The 19,008-nt window shown below is 44.2% G+C and overlaps 1 protein-coding gene across 3 annotated transcripts in view; it reads right to left on the reverse strand.

Moving 5' to 3' along the window:
• preb (prolactin regulatory element binding) overlaps positions 1-19,008 on the reverse strand; it is a 70,101-nt gene that overhangs the window by 22,404 nt on the left and 28,689 nt on the right. For all 3 annotated transcript variants that reach the window (XM_063055361.1, XM_063055360.1, XM_063055359.1), the window contains exon 5: positions 11,396-11,520. In XM_063055361.1, coding sequence (XP_062911431.1) covers positions 11,396-11,520 — 125 coding nt within the window. The remainder of the gene's footprint in view (positions 1-11,395; positions 11,521-19,008) is intronic.

The raw sequence follows: 19,008 nt of genomic DNA on the forward strand, positions 1-19,008 counted from the left end.
GACTGTGGCCACTACTAACTTGCCTGTATGGCCAGTGAAGCCCAGTGGATCATATCCATCAACAACAGGCTATACCACCCTTAAGACCAGGCCGAGATTGCATCCCACAGTGGCGGGCCCTGCAACAATCCTGAATGGCTTGTCTCCAGAACAAAGTTTTTCCAGTTGGGGTAAGCACCACTGCATGGATCCTAGTTCAGGAAATCCTCCCAAGGTGGGGAACCCCAGTTCAGGTGGACTCGGATCAGGGAGCACATTTCACGGGGAAAATGATGAAGGAAATGTGCCGACTGCTAGGGATTCAACAACGGTTCCACGTACCCTACCACCCCAGAGTTCAGGGATGGTAGAAAGGATGAACCGAACAATCAAGAATGCGTTAGCCAAAGCTATAACTGAGACAGGAAAGACACGGTTTGATGTATGACCAGGAATCCTGATGAGATTGCGCGCAGCCCTGAACTGCACGTTGGGTCGCAGCCGCTACGAATTATTGATGTGGCGAGCAATGCAACTTCTTTATGGGGTAATAACGGGTTGTGGGGAGCCTGGGGTTTACAGTGATAGAATAACAGAATATGTGAAAGACCTTTGTAACCAACTTAAAGTGTTTAAGGACCGAGCGAAACAACAGCAGCGAATCGCTGATCAGAGAGAGCCAGAGGGAAAGGAGATAGTCCTTCCACAGCCAGGCGACCAAGTTACGGTGAGGGTGCTGCCGGAAAGGCCAGGGTTTGTCCCCAGGAGGATTGGACCACAGATGGTACTCTTAACCAATGATACTTGTGTCTGTGTACAGACTCGGCGAGGCAGCCAGTGGAAACACTGGACTCAGGTTAAAGCATATGACTCACCCTCTTGTTGCTCCCATAGACAGGACGGGGGACCAAGTGTACCCAGTAACCATGTAATTACAGAGACCTAAGAGAGGAACACCAGCCGGCCATGCCAGACCTGACCACAGCTGATGAAAACATACCCAGAGGAAACGCAAAGGCAGAAAATGCTGAGAACATGGCAGAAGACACTGAGAGCGTGTTGGAAAACCATGAATAGCCTTTTAAAGTGTGATGATGATGGTACTCTGTAAAGAAGGCTGGTTGCTGAAGGTAGATGATTAGTTTAATAGCAGAAAACAGGAAAAGATATTGGAAAATAGATAGGGAGGGATTCTTAAGTTAAAGCAGAGACAGCAAGTTCCACAACTTTGATGGCATTTCAGACTGCACATGACATCTGAAGGCAGTTATCCTCAGTCTGAATGAAGAGCTGGGCCCTTTCAGCAGCCGGGCCAGTGATCGACTGGACAATTCAGAAGCGGGTGCCACCGGGGAGAGGGTCTGTGGGTGTTCCTGGAAAGAGAGTTTCAGCGACCAGGAAATGTGATTAAGCTGCAATCAGCCTGCAGGGAAAGAGCCCACAGGCACCTGAAAGAAACCGCATTTCCAAAGACTTTTCAAATTTCTGGAACAGCCTCTCTGCTTAACATTTGGTAGGTAGCGATTAGGGATTGCTAAGGTAGATATTGAGGCACACAAAAATTGGGGGGGGGGTGGGGGTTTTTCAAGGCAGGGGGCTTTTGCTGCCCTATTTGAGTAGATCCTCTTAGGTTGGCCTTTCCTGGTACAAATTTATTTTTGTCCAGGAGGGCCAAGAGGAGGGACTGTTAAGAGTGATTTTTGGGTTTAGGTCCTTTACATTTAGCAAATGGCTTTGGCCACCAGTCTTCTGTTCCTTGGCAATGTACTGTGGATTTAGTTTGTAACAATGCCTTTCTGACAAGGTGACAAGAGAGGTTGATGAGGGTCGGGCATAATCAGAGGGGCAGAGGGAGAAAAAGGAGAGAGAGAGAAAGAATGTGTGTATGAATGGGAATGGGATGTGGATTTACAGTAGAGGAGGCCATGGACATATCAGAATGGGAATGGGATGTGGATTTACAGTAGAGGAGGCCGTGGATAGACATATCAGAATGGGAATGGGATGTGGATTTACAGTAGAGGAGGCCGTGGATAGACATATCAGAATGGGAATGGGATGTGGATTTACAGTAGAGGAGACCGTGGATAGACATATCAGAATGGAATGGGCTGCGTCCAGTGCTCCCGATGTAGCCTTCTATATATTGGCAAGACCCAACGCAGACTGGGAGATCGTTTTGCTGAAACCTCCCCCCCTCCTCCATTCTCTCTGCTTTCTGCAGGGATCGCTCCCTACGCGACTCCCTTGTCAATTCATCCCCCCCATCCCTTCCCACCGATCTCCCTCCTGGCACTTATCCTTGTAAGCGGAACAAGTGCTACACACGCCCTTACACTTCCTCCCTTACCACCATTCAGGGCCCCAGACAGTCCTTCCAGGTGAGGCGACACTTCACCTGTGAGTCGGCTGGGGTGATATATTGCGTCCGGTGCTCCCGATGTGGCCTTCTATATATTGGCGAGACCCGACACAGACTGGGAGATCGTTTTGCTGAACACCTACGCTCTGCCTGCCAGAGAAAGCAGGATCTCCCAGTGGCCACACATTTTAATTTGACATCCCATTCCCATTCTGATATGTCTATCCACGGCCTCCTCTACTGTAAAGATGAAGCCACACTCAGGTTGGAGGAACAACACCTTATATTCCGTCTGGGTAGCCTCCAACCTGATGGCATGAACATTGACTTCTCTAACTTCCGCTAATGCCCCACCTCCCCCTCATACCCCATCCGTTATTTATTTATATACACACATTCTTTCTCTCTCTCTCTCTCCTTTCTCTCCCTCTGTCCCTCTGACTATACCCCTGGCCCATCCTCTGGGTTCACCCCCCCCTTGTCTTTCTCCCTGGGCTTCCTGTCCCATGATCCTCTCATATCCCTTTTGCCAATCACCTGTCCAGCTCTTGGCTCCATCCCTCCCCCTCCTGCCTTCTCCTATCATTTTGGATTCCCCCTCCCCCTCCCACTTTCAAATCTCTTACTAGCTCTTCCTTCAGTTAGTCCTGACGAAGGGTCTCGGCCTGAAACGTCAACTGTACCTCTTCCTAGAGATGCTGCCTGGCCTGCTGCGTTCACCAGCAACTTTGATGTGTGTTGCTCGTTGTACGCTGATGATTTGCTGCTATTTATTTCAAATGTTGAGACTTCATTACCCCATGTGCTTTCTTTACTCTCCTGTTTTAACCAATTTTCAGGTTATAAATTAAACCTACATAAAAGTGAACTTTTCCCTTTGAACAATTTGATACCAACAATTCTAACCTTCCTTTTAAAATTGCAAGAAACAAATTTACTTATTTAGGTGTAACAATTACTAAAAAATTATAAGTGTCTATTTAAAGAAAATGTTCTTACTCTATTGAATCATGTAAAAAGAATACTATTAAATTGGTCGCCTCTTTCGTTATCGTTAAATGATCGAATTACCTCTATCAAAATGAATATATTATCTAAATTTATATATCTTTTTCAGGCATTGCCAGTTTTCACTCCTAAATCCTTTTTTGATTCTCTTGACTCTATTGTATCTTCTTATATATGGAAGAATAAGCATTCTAGATAAAATAAAATTCATCTTCAGAAAGATAAGCAGAACGGAAGATCAGCCTTGCCCGATGTGGGTTTTCTTAGAAGCTAATTCTGTTAATAAATTCTCTATTATTTCTCTTCTTGGATCCTCACTTCATTTCTCTTTGGGTAATTTGGTAGTTGAACACACTATGAGGATTTGGATACAATTCCGAAAATATTTTGGCTTATTGAGATTTTCTCTTTTGAGTCGCAATTTTTCTAATTATTTTTTTAAACCCTCTATGATTGATGTGGCTTTTAAAGAATGGGATAGATTAGGTATTAAATGCTTTCAGGACTTGCCTGTAGAGGGAAGTCTTTTTTGTTTGAACAATTGCCAACTAAATATAGTTTACCCAAAACTCTTTTTTTTTTCGATATCTACAAATAAGAGATTTTTTACGGTCTCAAATAAGTACATTTCCTAAAAGTCCTGATAAGAATCTACTAGATGTAATTTTTAATCTAAAACCTTTTATAATGGATCTATATCTAATATTTATAATATACTGTTGGGAATGAGAAGTGTTCCTTCAGATAAAATTAAAAATCTTTGGGAACAAGACTTACAGACTTCAATTTCTGAGGAAACTTGGAATCAAATTTTTAAATTGGTCAACACTTCATCATTATATGCCCGTCACTCTCTCCTTCAATTTAAAGTGGTCCATAGGGCCCATATGACTAAGGATAAGTTGTCTCATTTTTATTTACATATATCTCTGTACTGTGATCAATGTAGTAATGGAGAAGCTTCAATCATTCATATTTTTTGGACATGTCCAAGTCTTGGAAAATATTGGAAAGAAGTATTTCAAAACTTTTCCATACTTTTTAAAGTAAATTTTAAGCCTAATCCTTTGACTGCTTTATTTGGTATTGTTGGAGGAAAGGATATTATTTTGGAGCCTTCTGATTTGCACATTTTGGCTTTTATGTCCCTTATGGCCGGAAGGCCACTTTTGCTTAAATGGAAAGATGCAGCCCCTCCTATTCACACCCAATGGTTAGGTGATGTGATAGAAACATAGAAAATAGGTGCAGGAATAGGCCATTCAGCCCTTCGAGCCTGCTATTCAGTATGATCATGGCTGATCACCCAACTCAGGACCCTGTATCTGCATTCTCTCCATACCCCCTGATTCCTTGAGCCACAAGGGCCATATCTAACTCCCTCTTAAATATAGCCAATGAACTGGCCTCAACTGTTCCCTGTCGCAGAGAATTCCACAGATTCACCACTCTGTGTGAAGAAGTTTTTCCTCATCTCGGTCCTAAAAGGCTTCCCCTTTATCCTCAAACTGTGGCCCCTCGTTCTGGACTTCCCCAACATCAGGAACATCTAGCCTGTCCAATCCTTTTAGAATTTTATACGTTTCAATAAGATCCCCCCTCAATCTTCGAAATTCCAGACAGTATAAGCCTAGTCGATCCAGTCCTTCATTATATGAAAGTCCTGCCATCCCAAGAATCAATCTGGTGAACCTTCTTTGTACTCCCTCTATGGCAAGAATGTCTTTCCTCAGATTAGGGGACCAAAACTGCACACAATATTCCAGGTATGGTTATCATGGAAAAGGATAGAATCAGAGAGGACAAGAACATTTTTAATTGGGGAAGGGTAAATTATGAGGCTATCAGGCTAGAACTTGCGGATGTGAATTGGGATGATAGTTTTGCAGGGAAATGTACTATGGACATGTGGTTGATGTTTAGAGATCTCCTGCAGGATGTTAGGGATAAATCTGTCCTGGTGAGGAAGATAAAGAATGGTAGGGTGAAGGAACCATGGGTGACAAGTGAGGTGGAAAATCTGGTCAGGTGGAAGAAGGCAGCATACATGAGGTTTAGGAAGCAGGGATCAGATGGGTCTATTGAGGAATATAGGGAAGCAAGAAAGGAGCTTAAGAAGGGGCTGAGAAGAGCAAGAAGGGGGCATGAGAAGGCCTTGGCGAGTAGGGTAGAGGAAAACCCCAAGGCATCCTTCAATTATGTGAAGAAAAAAAGGATGACAGGAGTGAAGGTAGGACCGATTAGAGATAAAGGTGGGAAGATGTGCCTGGAGGCTGTGGAAGTGAGCGAGGTCCTCAATGAATACTTCTCTTCGGTATTCACCAATGAGAGGGAACTTGATGATGGTGAGGACAATATGAGTGAGGTTGATGTTCTGGAGCATGTTGATATTAAGGGAGAGGGGGTGTTGGAGTTGTTAAAATATATTAGGACGGATAAGTCCCCGGGGCCTGACGGAATATTCCCCAGGCTGCTCCACGAGGCGAGGGAAGAGATTGCTGATCCTCTGGCTAGGATCTTTATGTCCTCGTTGTCCACGGGAGTGGTACCGGAGGATTGGAGGGAGGCGAATGTTGTCCCCTTGTTCAAAAAAGGTAGAAGGGATAGTCTGGGTAATTATACACCAGTGAGCCTTACATCTGTGGTGGGAAACCTGTTGGAAAAGATTCTTATAGATAGGATCTCTGGGCATTTAGAGAATCGTGGTCTGATCAGGGACAGTCAGCATGGCTTTGTGAAGGGCAGATCCTGTCTAACAAGCCTGATAGAGCTCTTTGAGGAGGTGACCAGACATATAGATGAGGGTAGTGCAGTGGATGTGATCTATATGGATTTTAGTAAGGCATTTGACAAGGTTCCACATGGTAGGCTTATTCAGAAAGTCAGAAGGCATGGGATCCAGGGAAGTTTGGCCAGGTGGATTCAGAATTGGCTTTCCTGCAGAAGGCAGAGGGTGGTGGTGGAGGCAGCACATTCAGATTGGAGGATTGTGACTAGTGGTGTTCCACAAGGATCTGTTCTGGGGACCTTACTTTCATGATTTTTATTAACAACCTGGATGTGGGGGTAGAAGGGCGGGTTGGCAAGTTTGCAGATGACACAAATGTTGGTGGTGTTGTAGATAGTGTAGGGGATTGTCAAAGATTGCAGAGAGACATTGATAGGATGCAGAAGTGGGCTGAGAAGTGGCAGATGGTGTTCAACCCAGAGAAGTGTGAGGTGGTACACTTTGGAAGGACAAACTGCAAGGCAGAGTACAAAGTAAATGGCAGGATACTTGGTAGTGTGGAGGAGCAGAGGGATCTGGGGGTACATGTCCACAGATCCCTGAAAGTTGCTTCACAGGTAGATAGGGTAGTTAAGAAAGCTTATGAAGTGTTAGCTTTCATAAGTCGAGGGACAGAGTTTAAGAGTCGCAATGTAATGATGCAGCTCTATAAAACTCTGGTTAGGCCACACTTGGAGTACTGTGTCCAGTTCTGGTCGCCTCACTATAGGAAGCATGTGGAAGCATTGGAAAGGGTACAGGGGAGATTTACCAGGATGCTGCCTGGTTTAGAGAGTATGCATTATGATCAGAGATTAAGGGAGCTAGGGCTTTACTCTTTGGAGAGAAGGAGGATGGGAGGAGACATGATAGAGGTGTACAAGTTAATAAGAGGAATAGATAGAGTGGATAGCCAGCGCCTCTTCCCCAGGGCACCACTGCTCAATACAAGAGGACATGGCTTTAAGGTAAGGGGTGGGAAGTTCAAGGGGGATATTAGAGGAAGGTTTTTTATTCAGAGAGTGGTTGGTGCGTGGAATGCACTGCCTGAGTCAGTGGTGGAGGCAGATACACTAGTGAAGTTTAAGAGACTGCGAGACAGGTATATGGAGGAGTTTAAGGTGGGGGCTTATATGGAAGGCAGGGTTTGAGGGTCGGCACAACATTGTGGGCCGAAGCGCCTATACTGTGCTGTACTATTCTATGTTCACCAAGGCCTTGTACAACTGCAGTAGTACCTCCCTGCTCCTGTACTTGAATCCTCTTGCTATATGAATGCCAGCATACCATTCGCCTTTTTCACCACCTGCTGTACCTGCATGCCCACTTTCAATGACTGGTATACAATGTCACCCAGGTCTCGTTGCACCTCCCTTTTTCCTAATCAGCCACCATTCAGATAATAATCTGTTTTCCTGTTCTTACCACCAAAGTGGATAACCTCACATTTATCCACATTAAATTGCATCTGCCATGAACTTGCCCACTCACCTAACCTATCCAAGTCACCCTGCATCCTCTTAGCATCCTCCTCACAGCTAACACTGCCGCCCAGCTTCATGTCATCCGCAAGCTTGGAGATGCTGCATTTAATTCCCTCGTCTAAGTCAATAATATATATTGTAAACAGCTGGGGTCCCAGCACTGAGCCTTGCAGTACCCCACTAGTCACTGCCTGCAATTCTGAAAAGGTCCCATTTATTCCCACTCTTTGCTTCCTGTCTGCCAACCAATTCTCTATCCACATCAATACCATACCTCCAATACCGTGTGCTTTAAGTTTGCACTAATCTCCTGTGTGATGTCATGTTTAAATTTAGAGAAGATTCGATGTTCAATCTTTGAATCTAATCAAGACCGTCAAACATTGTGGGGACCTTTTCTGAATTATTTTAAAAACCTTGATTTGCTGTTAAAGCACAGATGATGACTAACAATCTTTTTTCTTTTTTATCTGCTAATCAGTTTCCGTCTTGGTAGTGGGTTAGATGTTTTTTACATAATAAAATTATCATTTTTCAATGGTACGAACTAATTGACTTGTACGAATATAGGGTAAGGAGTCTTTATATGCGATTTAGCTTAACATATTGACATATATATTTTTTCCCTGTACTCTGTACTCTTATATATATATACATAAATTAATTAAAAATATTGAAAGAGACAGATTACAACAGGAAATAGAAAAGGTGAGTCAAAGGGGCAATGTTATGTTAGTCATGGGAGATTTTAACATGCTGGTCGATTGGGAAATTCAGGATGGTAATGGATCTCAAGAGAGTGAGTTTGTTGAATACCTAGGTGATGGCTTTTTAGAGAAGTTTGTTGTTAAGCCTACTAGGGGATCAGCTATACTGGATTGGGTGGTATGAGATGAGTTGGCCAAAGTAAATTGGAAGGAGCCGCTGGCAGGGATGTCAGCACAGCAGCAATAGCGCAAGTTTCTGGGAAAAATAAGGAAGGTGCAGGACAGATGTATTCCAAAAATGAAGAAATACTCAAATGGCAAAACAGCACAACTGTGGCTGACAAGGGAAATGAAAGCTATTGTAAAAACAAAAGAGGGAGGACATTCAACAAAGCAAAAGTTAGCAGGAAGATAGAGGATTTGGTAGCTTTTAAAAACCTACAGAGAGTAACTAAAAGAATCATTAGAAGGGAAAAGATGAATTATGAAAGCAAGCTAGTAAACAATATCAAAGTGGATAGTAAAAGTTTTTTCCAGTAGGTTAAGAATAAGAGAAATGAGAGTGTATAATCGGACTGCTCGAAAATGAGGCAGGAGATATAATAACAAGGGACAAGGAGATGGCAAATGAGTATTTTGCATCAGTATTCACTGTGGAAGACACTAGCAGTGTGGCAGATGTTGCAGTGAAGGAAGAGAAGTGGGTGCAGTTACTATTACAAGGGAGAAGGTGCTCAAAAAGCTGTAAGTCCTAAGGGTACATAAGTCACCTGGACCACATGAACTGCACCAGAGGGTTCTGAAAGAGGTAGTGTGAGAGATTGTGGAGGCCTTAGCAATGATATTTCAAAAATCACTGGATTCCAGCATGGTGCCAGAGGACTGGAAAATTGCAAATGTCACTCCACTCTTTAAAATCTGAGTTGCATAAGGACTTGGGAGTCCTTGTGCAGAACACCGTAAAGGTTAACTTGCAGGTAGAGTCAGTGGTGAGGAAAGCAAATGCTCTAGATTATCAAGAGCAGGTGATGCTGAGGCTTTATAAGGCACTGATGAGACCTCACCTTGAGTATTCTATATAGTTTTGGATTCCTCATCTCAGAAAAGATGTGCTGGCATTGGAGAGGTTCCAGGGGAGGGTCAGAGGATGAATCTGACAATGGAAGGGTTATCATGTGAGGGACATATGATAGCCCTGAGTCCCTACTCGCTGGAATTCAGTAGGATGAGGGGGATCTCACTGAAACCTTTCAAATGTTGAAAGGCCTAGACAGAGTAGATGTGGAAAGAATGTTTACCATGGTGAAGGAGTCTAGGACAAGAGGGCACGGTCTCAGGATAGAGGGGCGTTCATTTAAAATCAAGATGTGCAGAAATTTCAAGTGATGAATTTGTACAATTTCTTACCACAGGCAGCTGCGGAGGCCAGATCGTTGGGTGTATTTAAGGCAAGATGGATAAGTTCTTGATTAGACATGGCATCAAAGTTATGCGGAGAAGGCCGGTAAATTGGGGTTGAGGAGGGGGAAAAAGGATCAGCCATGATTGAATGGTGGAGCAGATTCGATGGACCAAATGGCCTAATTCTGCTGCTATGTCTAATATCAGAAAAATTGAGGGTAATGAGCTGTGTAGGAGAGAATGGTTAGATTGATGGTGGAGTAATCAAGGCCAAAGAGCCTATACTGTTCAATGCTGTATTTTATGCAAAGCCTGAACATTCCCTCTGAAATAAGCTCTCCACTGCTACAAACAGACAAAGGCCATTCTAGTCATAGTCACGAAACACTACAGCACAGAAGCAGGCAATTCAACCCATCTAATCTATGCCAAACTATCATTCTGCTTGGTACCATAGCCCCCCATACCCCTCCCATCAATGAACCTATCCAAACTTCTCTTAAACATTGAAATCGAACCTGCATCCATTTCTGCTGGTAGCTCATTGCACATTCTCACCATCTGCCTTGTTCCCCTTAAACTATAAGGCCATAAAATATAGGAGTAGAATTGGGCCATTTGGCCCATCAAGTCTGCTCCATCCTAATCTTGAGGCTATGTCCCCTAGTTCTAGTCTCAGCTACCAGTGGAACCAACTTTCCTGCCTCGATCTTATCTATCCCTTCCATACTTTTATATGCTACTATAAAATATCCTCTCATTCTCACACTTGTCTGCATTAAATTCCATTTGCCAGTGCTCAGCACATTTCACCAGCTAGTCCAGATCCTGCTGTAAGCTTTGATAATCTTCCTACATCCCCAATTTTGCTGTCATCTGCAAATTTGCTGATCTGGTTTGCTACATTATCATCCAGATCATTGACAGATGACAAGCAACCACAGTCAGCACCGATCCCTACAGCACACAACTGATCTCAGGCCTCCAGTCAGAAGCAACCATCTAGGACCACTATTCGGCTTCTCCCACAAAGCCAATGTCAAATCCAATTAACCACCTCATCTTAAATGTCAAACGACTGATAATTCTTGACCAACCTCCAAGACATCACCACTAATGCTAGTATATACCTCAGTATCCACCAATGGCAATATTTACCATACCAATTACATTATTTACCCCAGTACCCACGAATGACAATATTTACCCCAGTTCCTACCAATCAGAATATTTACCCCAGTACCTACTGATGACAATATTTACCCCAGTACCCACCAATGACAATATTTAACCCAGTACCCCCAATGACAATATTTAACCCACTGATGACAGTATTTACTCCAGTATTCACTGACAATAGTATATGCCCCAGTACCCAATGACAATATTTACCCCAGTATCCACCGATGACAGTATATACCCCGGTACCCACCAATGACAATATTTAATCCAGTACCCCCAATGACAATATTTAACCCACCGATGACAGTACTTACCCCAGTATCCACCAACGACAGTATATACCCCAGTACCCACCAATGACAGTATTTACCCCAGTAACCCAGCAATGGCAGTATTTACCCCACCAATGACATCATTTACCTGATCAATGACTGCATTTACCCCATCAATGCCAGTTTTTACTTTTTATGCAAAGGGATATAAAGTGCAAAGTAGAAATACAAACCTGCATGCTTGATATCGGTACATCTTGTCTGTAATCTGAGGCATGTTTTCATTCCAGCATAGTTCTGTCACTAACTGGTCATTTTTCCAAACGCAACACTTAAAGTCTCGTCCCACAGTCACTATCTGTCCAAAGAAATATCATTACCATCATTAATATTCACATAATAGTTATCTGATGCTGTCAGGTAAATGAATTGCACAATTCGGACCAAATGATGATGAAGAAATGGTGATTATTTTTACCCATCGGGTCACGAAAGTGGAGCCTGGTATCTCCTGTGGACACCTTCCCTTCTGGTTTAAGATGGTGCTACTGAACACAAGCGACAGCTCACTGGTAGTTCAAAAGGCAAGAAATCCAACTGAAAGCATTACTAATAACACCTTATTTGAAGTGAATTGTGGGAAACTATCACTGCAATGAAGAGGCGAGCGAAGGAGAAACCAGTTCAAGGGGTGAGTTGTGCAGAATCGATGCAGACAGAGTGAGCCATTCAGAGAGGAGAAGCTGAGGCTGGGGAGTCCTGATGTCCGTACAACTTGAACACATGTGAAGTTAGATTGCTCTGTTTGCCAAAACGATTTCAAGAATTTCAGAGCAGCTCTAGTCTGGGTGCTGAAACCGGGGCCCAGAGCAAGTCGCTGGGAAGTGTGGTCTAGCCCCAGAGCTTTGTACTGCAACAGTGCCCAGGTCCTAATAGATAGAAACATAGAAAACCTACAGCACAACACAGGCCCTTTGGCCCACAAAGCTGTGCCAAACAAGTCCTTACCTGAGAAATTACCTAGGGTTACCCATAGCCCTCTATTTTTCTAAACTCCATGTACCTATCCAGGAGTCTCTGGAAAGACCCTATCGTATCCACCTCTGCCACCACCGCCAGCAGCCCATTCCACGCATTCACCACTGACTGCATAAAAAATTACCCCTGATATCTCCTCCGTACCTACTTCTAAGCACCTTAAAACTGTGCCTTCTCATGATAGCCATTTCAGCCCTGGGAAAAAGCCTCTGACTATCCACATGATCAATGCCTCTCATCATCTTATACAACTCTGTCAGGTTACCTCTCATCCTCTGTCGCACCAAGGAAAAAAAGCCGAGTTCACTCAACCTGTTTTCATAAGGCATGCTCCCCAATCCAGGCAACATCCTTGTAAATCTCCTCTGCACCCTTTCTATGGCTTCCACATCCTTCCTATAGTGAGGTGACCAGAACTGAGCACAGTACTCCAAGTGGGGTCTCGGCTCTTAAACTCAATCCCATGACTGATGAAGGCCAATGCACCGTATGCTTTCTTAACCACAGTTCTTAAATTCTTAACAACTTTCTTAACCGACTGTACCTCTTCCTATAGATGCTGCCTGGCCTGCTGCGTTCACCAGCTTTTTTTGTGTGTTGCTTGAAATTCCAGCATCTGCAGCTTTCCTCGTGTTTGCGTTTTCACTTCACACTTATCTGGGTTGAACTCCATCTGCCACTTCTCAGCCCATTTTTGCATCCTATCCTGTAACCTCTGACAGCCCTCCATACTATCCACAACACCTCCAACCTTTGTGTCATCAGCAAATTCACTAACCCATCCCTCCACTTCTTCATCCAGGTCACTTATAAAAATCACAAAGAATAGGTATCCTAGAACAGATCCCTGAGGCACACCACTGGTGACGGACCTCCATGCAGAATATGACCTGTCTACAACCACTCTTTGCCTTCTGTGGGCAAGCCAGTTATGGATCCACAAAGCAATTTCCCTTTGGATCCAATGCCTCCTTACTTTCTCAATAAGCCTGGCATGGGGTACCTGATCAAATGCCTTGCTGAAAGCCATATACACTACATCTACTGCTCTTCCTTCATCAATGTGTTTAGTCACATCCTCAAAAAATTCAATCAGGCTCGTAAGGCATGACCTGTCTTTTAAAAAGCCATGCTGACTATTTCTAATCATATTATGCCTCTCCAAATGTTCATAAATCCTGCCTCTCAGGATCTTCTCCATCAACTTACCAACCACTGAAGTAAGACTCATTGGTCTATAATTTCCTGGGCTACCTCTACTCCCTTTCTTGAATAAGGGAACAACATCCGCAACCCTCCAATCCTCCGGAACCTCCCCCGTCCCCATTGATGATGCAAAGATCATCGCCAGAGGCTCAGCAATCTCCTCCCTTGCTTCCCACAGTAGCCTGGGGTACACCTCACAAAATGCTGGAGAAATTCAGCAGGTCAGACACCATCTATGGAAATGAAACATAGAAACATAGAAAACCTACTGAATAAAGCATTTTTTTGTGTGCTACAGCAGAAAATTGATCAGTTACAGATATGGGCAGAGAAATGGCAGAATTCTATCAAGTGTGCAGATCCAATATAAAGGGAATACAGTTAACAGTATAATGAGCAGAGGTACTTTGTGGTCCACATACCTAGCTCCCTGAAAGTGGCCTAACAGGTTGATAGGGGGTAATGAAGGCATATGGCATGCTTACTTTTAATAATTGAGGCTAGTCTGAGTTGAAGAATCAGGAAATTATGTTGCAGCTTTATAAAACTCTGGTTAGACTACACTTGGAGTACTGTGTTCAGTTCTGGTCTCCTCATTACAGAATGTTGTGGGGGCTGGCACAGCACTGGCAGGGCCACTAACTCGGGTATTAGTGGGGAAGCACTTTGGAAACAGTGACCACAATGCCATTAGTTTTAAATAAGTAAAACACAAGACAGGATTGTTCAAATAAGATCTTAAATTGGGATGGCACAATCTTGGAAATATTAGAAGGGTACTTGCAAAGGTTGTTTGGGCGAGCCTGTTTGCAAAGAAACGGACATTTTATAAGTAGGTTTTTAAAAGTGTGATAATTGGGAATTATCAAGTGAGATTCCAGGATTGAATGACTTGTCATGTGAAGAGCTTGTGATGGGTTTGGGCCTGTATTCGCTGGAATTCAAAAGAATAAAGGGTGACCTCATTGAATCCTATTGAAGGTGAAAGGCCTCGATAGAGTGGATGTGGAAAGGAGGCTTTATATGGTGGGAGAGTCTAAGACCAGAGGACACAACCTCAGAATAGAGGGGCTTCATTTTAGAACAGAGCTGAGGAGGTATTTCTTTAGCCAGAGATTGGTGAATATGTGGAATTATTTGCCACAGGCAGCTGTGGAGACCAAGTCTTTGTGTATATTTAAGGTGGAGGCTGATCAATTCTTGATTGGTGAGGGCATGAAGGGATACGGGAAGAAAGCAGGAGATTGGAGCCCGAGAGGAAAATGCAACCAGCTGTGATGAAATATCGGAGCAGACTCGATGGGCCAAATGGCCTAATTTGGTCCTATATCTTATTGTCTGAAGGGAAATCAGGAAGGCATAGAAGTGGGCCTGAGATACATCTAGCAGTCAGGGTTAAAGAAAATCCCAAGAGTTTCTTTAAGATCTTCAGAATGAAAGAGAGAGAGAAGTTCTCCTTAAATATCAGCATGGCTGTTGGTGTGTGGGGGCACAGTGAGGTTTGAATGAATATTTCATATCAGTCTTTATTGTAGGGAAGATCACATAAGCTAAGGAATGGATGCAAATGAGTTATGATGATTTGGACCACATACAAATGACCAATGAAGAGGAATTAGTGGTCTTAAGCAACATTAAGGAAGATAAATCCCCGGGTCTTGACCAAGTATATCCGTAGACCTTGTGGGAAACTAGGGAAGAAATTGAATGGTCTTGCCTGAGACATTTTAATTATCGGTGAAATGCTGGAAAATTGGAGGCTGGCTAGTGTTGTAGTGTTATCGAGAAGAACAGCAAAGACACGTCAGGGAATTACAGGCTATTGAGTCTGACATCAGTGGTGGGCAAGTTACTGGAGACAATTCTGAAGGTTAGAACCTGCTAGCATTTAGGTTTAAGTTCAAAGTAAAAGTTATTATCAGTGTATATATATGTTACCACATACAACCCTGAGATTGTTTTTCCTGTGGGGATTTTCAGCAAATCTATAGAATAGTAACTTTAACAGGATCAATGAAAGATCAACCAGAGTGCAGAAGACAACAAAATGTGCAATATAAGTACATAGCAATGAATAAAGAGATAAAGAGTCCTTAGTTATCTCCTTTAGGTCAACAGCCTGATGGTTGAGGGGTAAAAACTGTTCTTAAACCTGGTGCTGTGCATCCTGAGGCTCCTGTACCTTCTACCTGATGGCAGCAGCAAGAGAAGAGCATTCTTCTTCTATATTAGTGAAACACCTTGGCTTCTTGCATAATTCTAGGGAAGAAACTCTCAAGTCCCACCAGACTTGGGAGATTGAGATGGCTCATCCCACCTCAAACCCCAGTTTGTGTGAATGCTGTATAATTTGCTACCCTGTTACAAATTAGTGACACGAAATAACAGACAGCACACTGCATACAATTAAAGGAAATATATTAATGAATCTTAACTTAACTAAAGGGTTAGTAAAGAAAATCAAAAAGAACAGGGCCCAACAGTCAAATGTGCACAAGTTGGAGCTCATCTTGAACTTCACTGTCACGCACACGCTGGGCCCTTGGTCAGCGTGAAAGCACACACCACTTTCCGAGTGTCACTCGCAATCCATCTCAGACAAACCAGTCTCCCACCGGGTCGTGTCCTACCACTGGTTCTCCCCGGTGTCTTCTCTTTTCATCTCTCGACAAACACAAGCCCGACTAACCTATTGTCCGTCACCAAGAAAAACCTCCCGCTAATTGGATGGCACACATTGCACATCATCCCTCATCTTCAACAATAACCCAAACAGGCTGAAAGCAGAGCAAATCACTCCCACAGAGCTGCCAAATCAAACACCTACACCATAACAGTACAGATGTGAACCAGGGCATTACACTATGCATTGCATGGAACAGCTGCTGCTAAGTTAATATATTTCACAACACATGCTGGTGATAATAAACCTGATTCTGATTCTGCCTGGGTGGTGGGGATCTCTGATAATGGATGCTGCTTTCCTATGACAGAGTTTCATGTAGGTGTGCTCAATGGTTGGGAGGGCTTTTCCCATAATATACTGGGCTGAATCCACTACCTTTTGTAGAATTTTCCATTGAAATGTAGCGTGACAGTCAAGACCATAGACCATTCAGAGGAGCAGAATTAGGCCATTCAGCCCACTCAGTCTGCAATGCCATTCCATCACGGTTGATCCCCAATCCCACTCATACACCTAGCTTCTAGTCATATCCTTTGATGTCCTGACCAATCAGGAATCTATCAACTTGATTGTTGATTAGAGTGCTGTACAGACGCAGCAGAATCATTCCCGTGCAGGTCCAGCGAACAGTTTTAAAAACCCAGTCTTCATAAAAGAGGGGTACCGAATAGCAGAGTGATCATTGTGAGAGTGGTCTGGGTCAGAATGGTAAGGCTTTGGCCTAACAGGGCTTCGGCGAGAACATGCAGAGGTTATCCCTTATTTCTTATTTAACTATTCAGAAAATATAGAATATATCTGCAGGGCCAGTGTTCTGTTCTGGGTCAGATGTGGGATTTCTGGGGGATCACCAGCCTCCCCAATGGCCACATCTGCACCAGATGCATCGAGATGCAGCTCCTTGAGACCGTGTTAAGGAACTGGAGCTGCAGCTCGATGACCTTTAGTTTGTTAGGGAAAGTGAAGAGGTGATAGACAGGAGCTACAGGGAGGTAGTCACCCCAAGGCTACAGGAGACAGATAAATGGGTGACTGTCAGGAGAGGAAATGAGGAATGTCAGATAGTGGAGAGCACCCCTGCGGCCGTCAGCTCAACAATAACAAAACACAGGTGTAAGGAGTGTTGTCATTCATCAACCATTGGAGTGAGTTCAAGAGCTATGAGGTAATGTTACGGCTATACAAGACCCTGGTCTTAAAATGGAGCACTTGAGTACGTACTGTTGAGGGGGATAACCTTCCTGGGGGAAGGGACAGTGGTCGTGTCTCTGGCACTGAGTCTGGCCCTATGGCTCAGAAGGGGAGGGAACCGAAGAGGAGGGCAGCAGTAATAGGGACTCTATAATTAGAGGGACATATAGGTGATTCTGTGAACGTGGAAAAGAAACACGGATGGTAGTTTGCCTCCCAGGTGCCAGGGTCCGCAATAATTCTGTGCGTGTCCACAATATCCTGAAAAGGGAGGGTGAGCAGCCAGAAGTTATGGTACATATTGGTATCAACAACTTAGATAGAAAAAGGGAGGAGGGCCTGAGAGAAGAACACAGGGAGCCAGGGAGGAAGCTGAGAAGCAGGACCTCAAGGGTAGTAATCTCGGGACTGCTGCCTGTGCCACGCGACAGTGAGTATAGGAATAGAATGAGGTAGCAGATAAGTACGTGGCTGAAGAATTGGAGCACAGGGCAGGGATTCAGATTTCTGGAAAATTGGGACCTGTACAAAAGGGAAGAGTTGCACTTGAATTTGAAGGGGCCTGAAATTCTTGCGAGCAGATTTACAAGAGCTGTTAGGAGTAGTTCAAACTAATATGGCAGAGGGATGGGAATCAGGGCCCCAAACAGTCCTTCTAGGTGAGGCAACACTTCACTTGTGAGTCTGTTGGGGTCATCTATGGCATCCGTGCTCCCGGTGCGGCCTCCTCTACATCGGTGAAACCCGACGCAGATTGGGGGACCGCTTCATTGAGCACCTCCGCTCCATCCGCCACAACAAACAGGATCTCCCAGTAGCCACCCACTTCAACTCTGCTTCCCACTCCCATTCAGATTTGTCCATACATGGCCTCCTCTACTGCCATGATGAGGCTAAACTCAGGTTGGAGGAGCAACACCTCATATACCGTCTGGATAGTCTCCAGCCCCTTGGTATGAACATTGAATTCTCCAACTTCCAGTAATTCCCTCCCCCTCCCTTCCTCTATTCCTGTATCACTCTGCCTCTTCCCCCAGCTGCCTATCACCTCCCTCATGGTTCCACCTCCTTCTTTTCCCTATTCTTTCTTCACCTTTCCTGCCTATCACCTCCCTGCTTCCTCTCCCCCACCCCTTTATCTTTCCCCTTACTGGCTTTTCACCTGGAACCTACCAGCCTTTCCTTCCCACCCTCCTCCACCTTCTTTATAGGGCCCCTGCCCCTTCCCTCTACAGTCCTGACGAAGGGTTCCAGCCCGAAACGTCGACCGATCTTTTCCACTGATGCTGCCCGACCTGCTGAGTTCCTCCAGCGTGTTGTGAGTGATGGGAACCAGAAAGATAGAGCTGAGGATGAGCCAGCAGGTTTACAAGTTGATGATGGGTGTAACATGAATATAAGGAAGGACAAGACCATAAGACATGGAGTAGAACCCTTGGACTGGATTTAAAGTAATTTGGCAGGGGGTGGGAACCGGAGTGAAGGGACTCAGAATAGGATGGATGGTAAAAAAGCAAAGATAGTGTGCAGTCATCTGTCAGGAAGGGCAGGCAGATGATAGGACAAAATTGCAGCCAGCAGGGTGAGTGTCAGTGCATTAGGGATGCAGAATCAAAAACGGTAGCAAATACAGTACTCAAAGTGTTATATCTCAATGCACAGGGTAATAAGAAATAAGGTGGATGATGTTGCTCCAATATTACAGATTGTCAGGTTTGATGTTGT

Source organism: Mobula hypostoma, chromosome 8, assembly GCF_963921235.1.
Source record: "Mobula hypostoma chromosome 8, sMobHyp1.1, whole genome shotgun sequence".
Lineage (NCBI taxonomy): Eukaryota > Metazoa > Chordata > Chondrichthyes > Myliobatiformes > Myliobatidae > Mobula > Mobula hypostoma.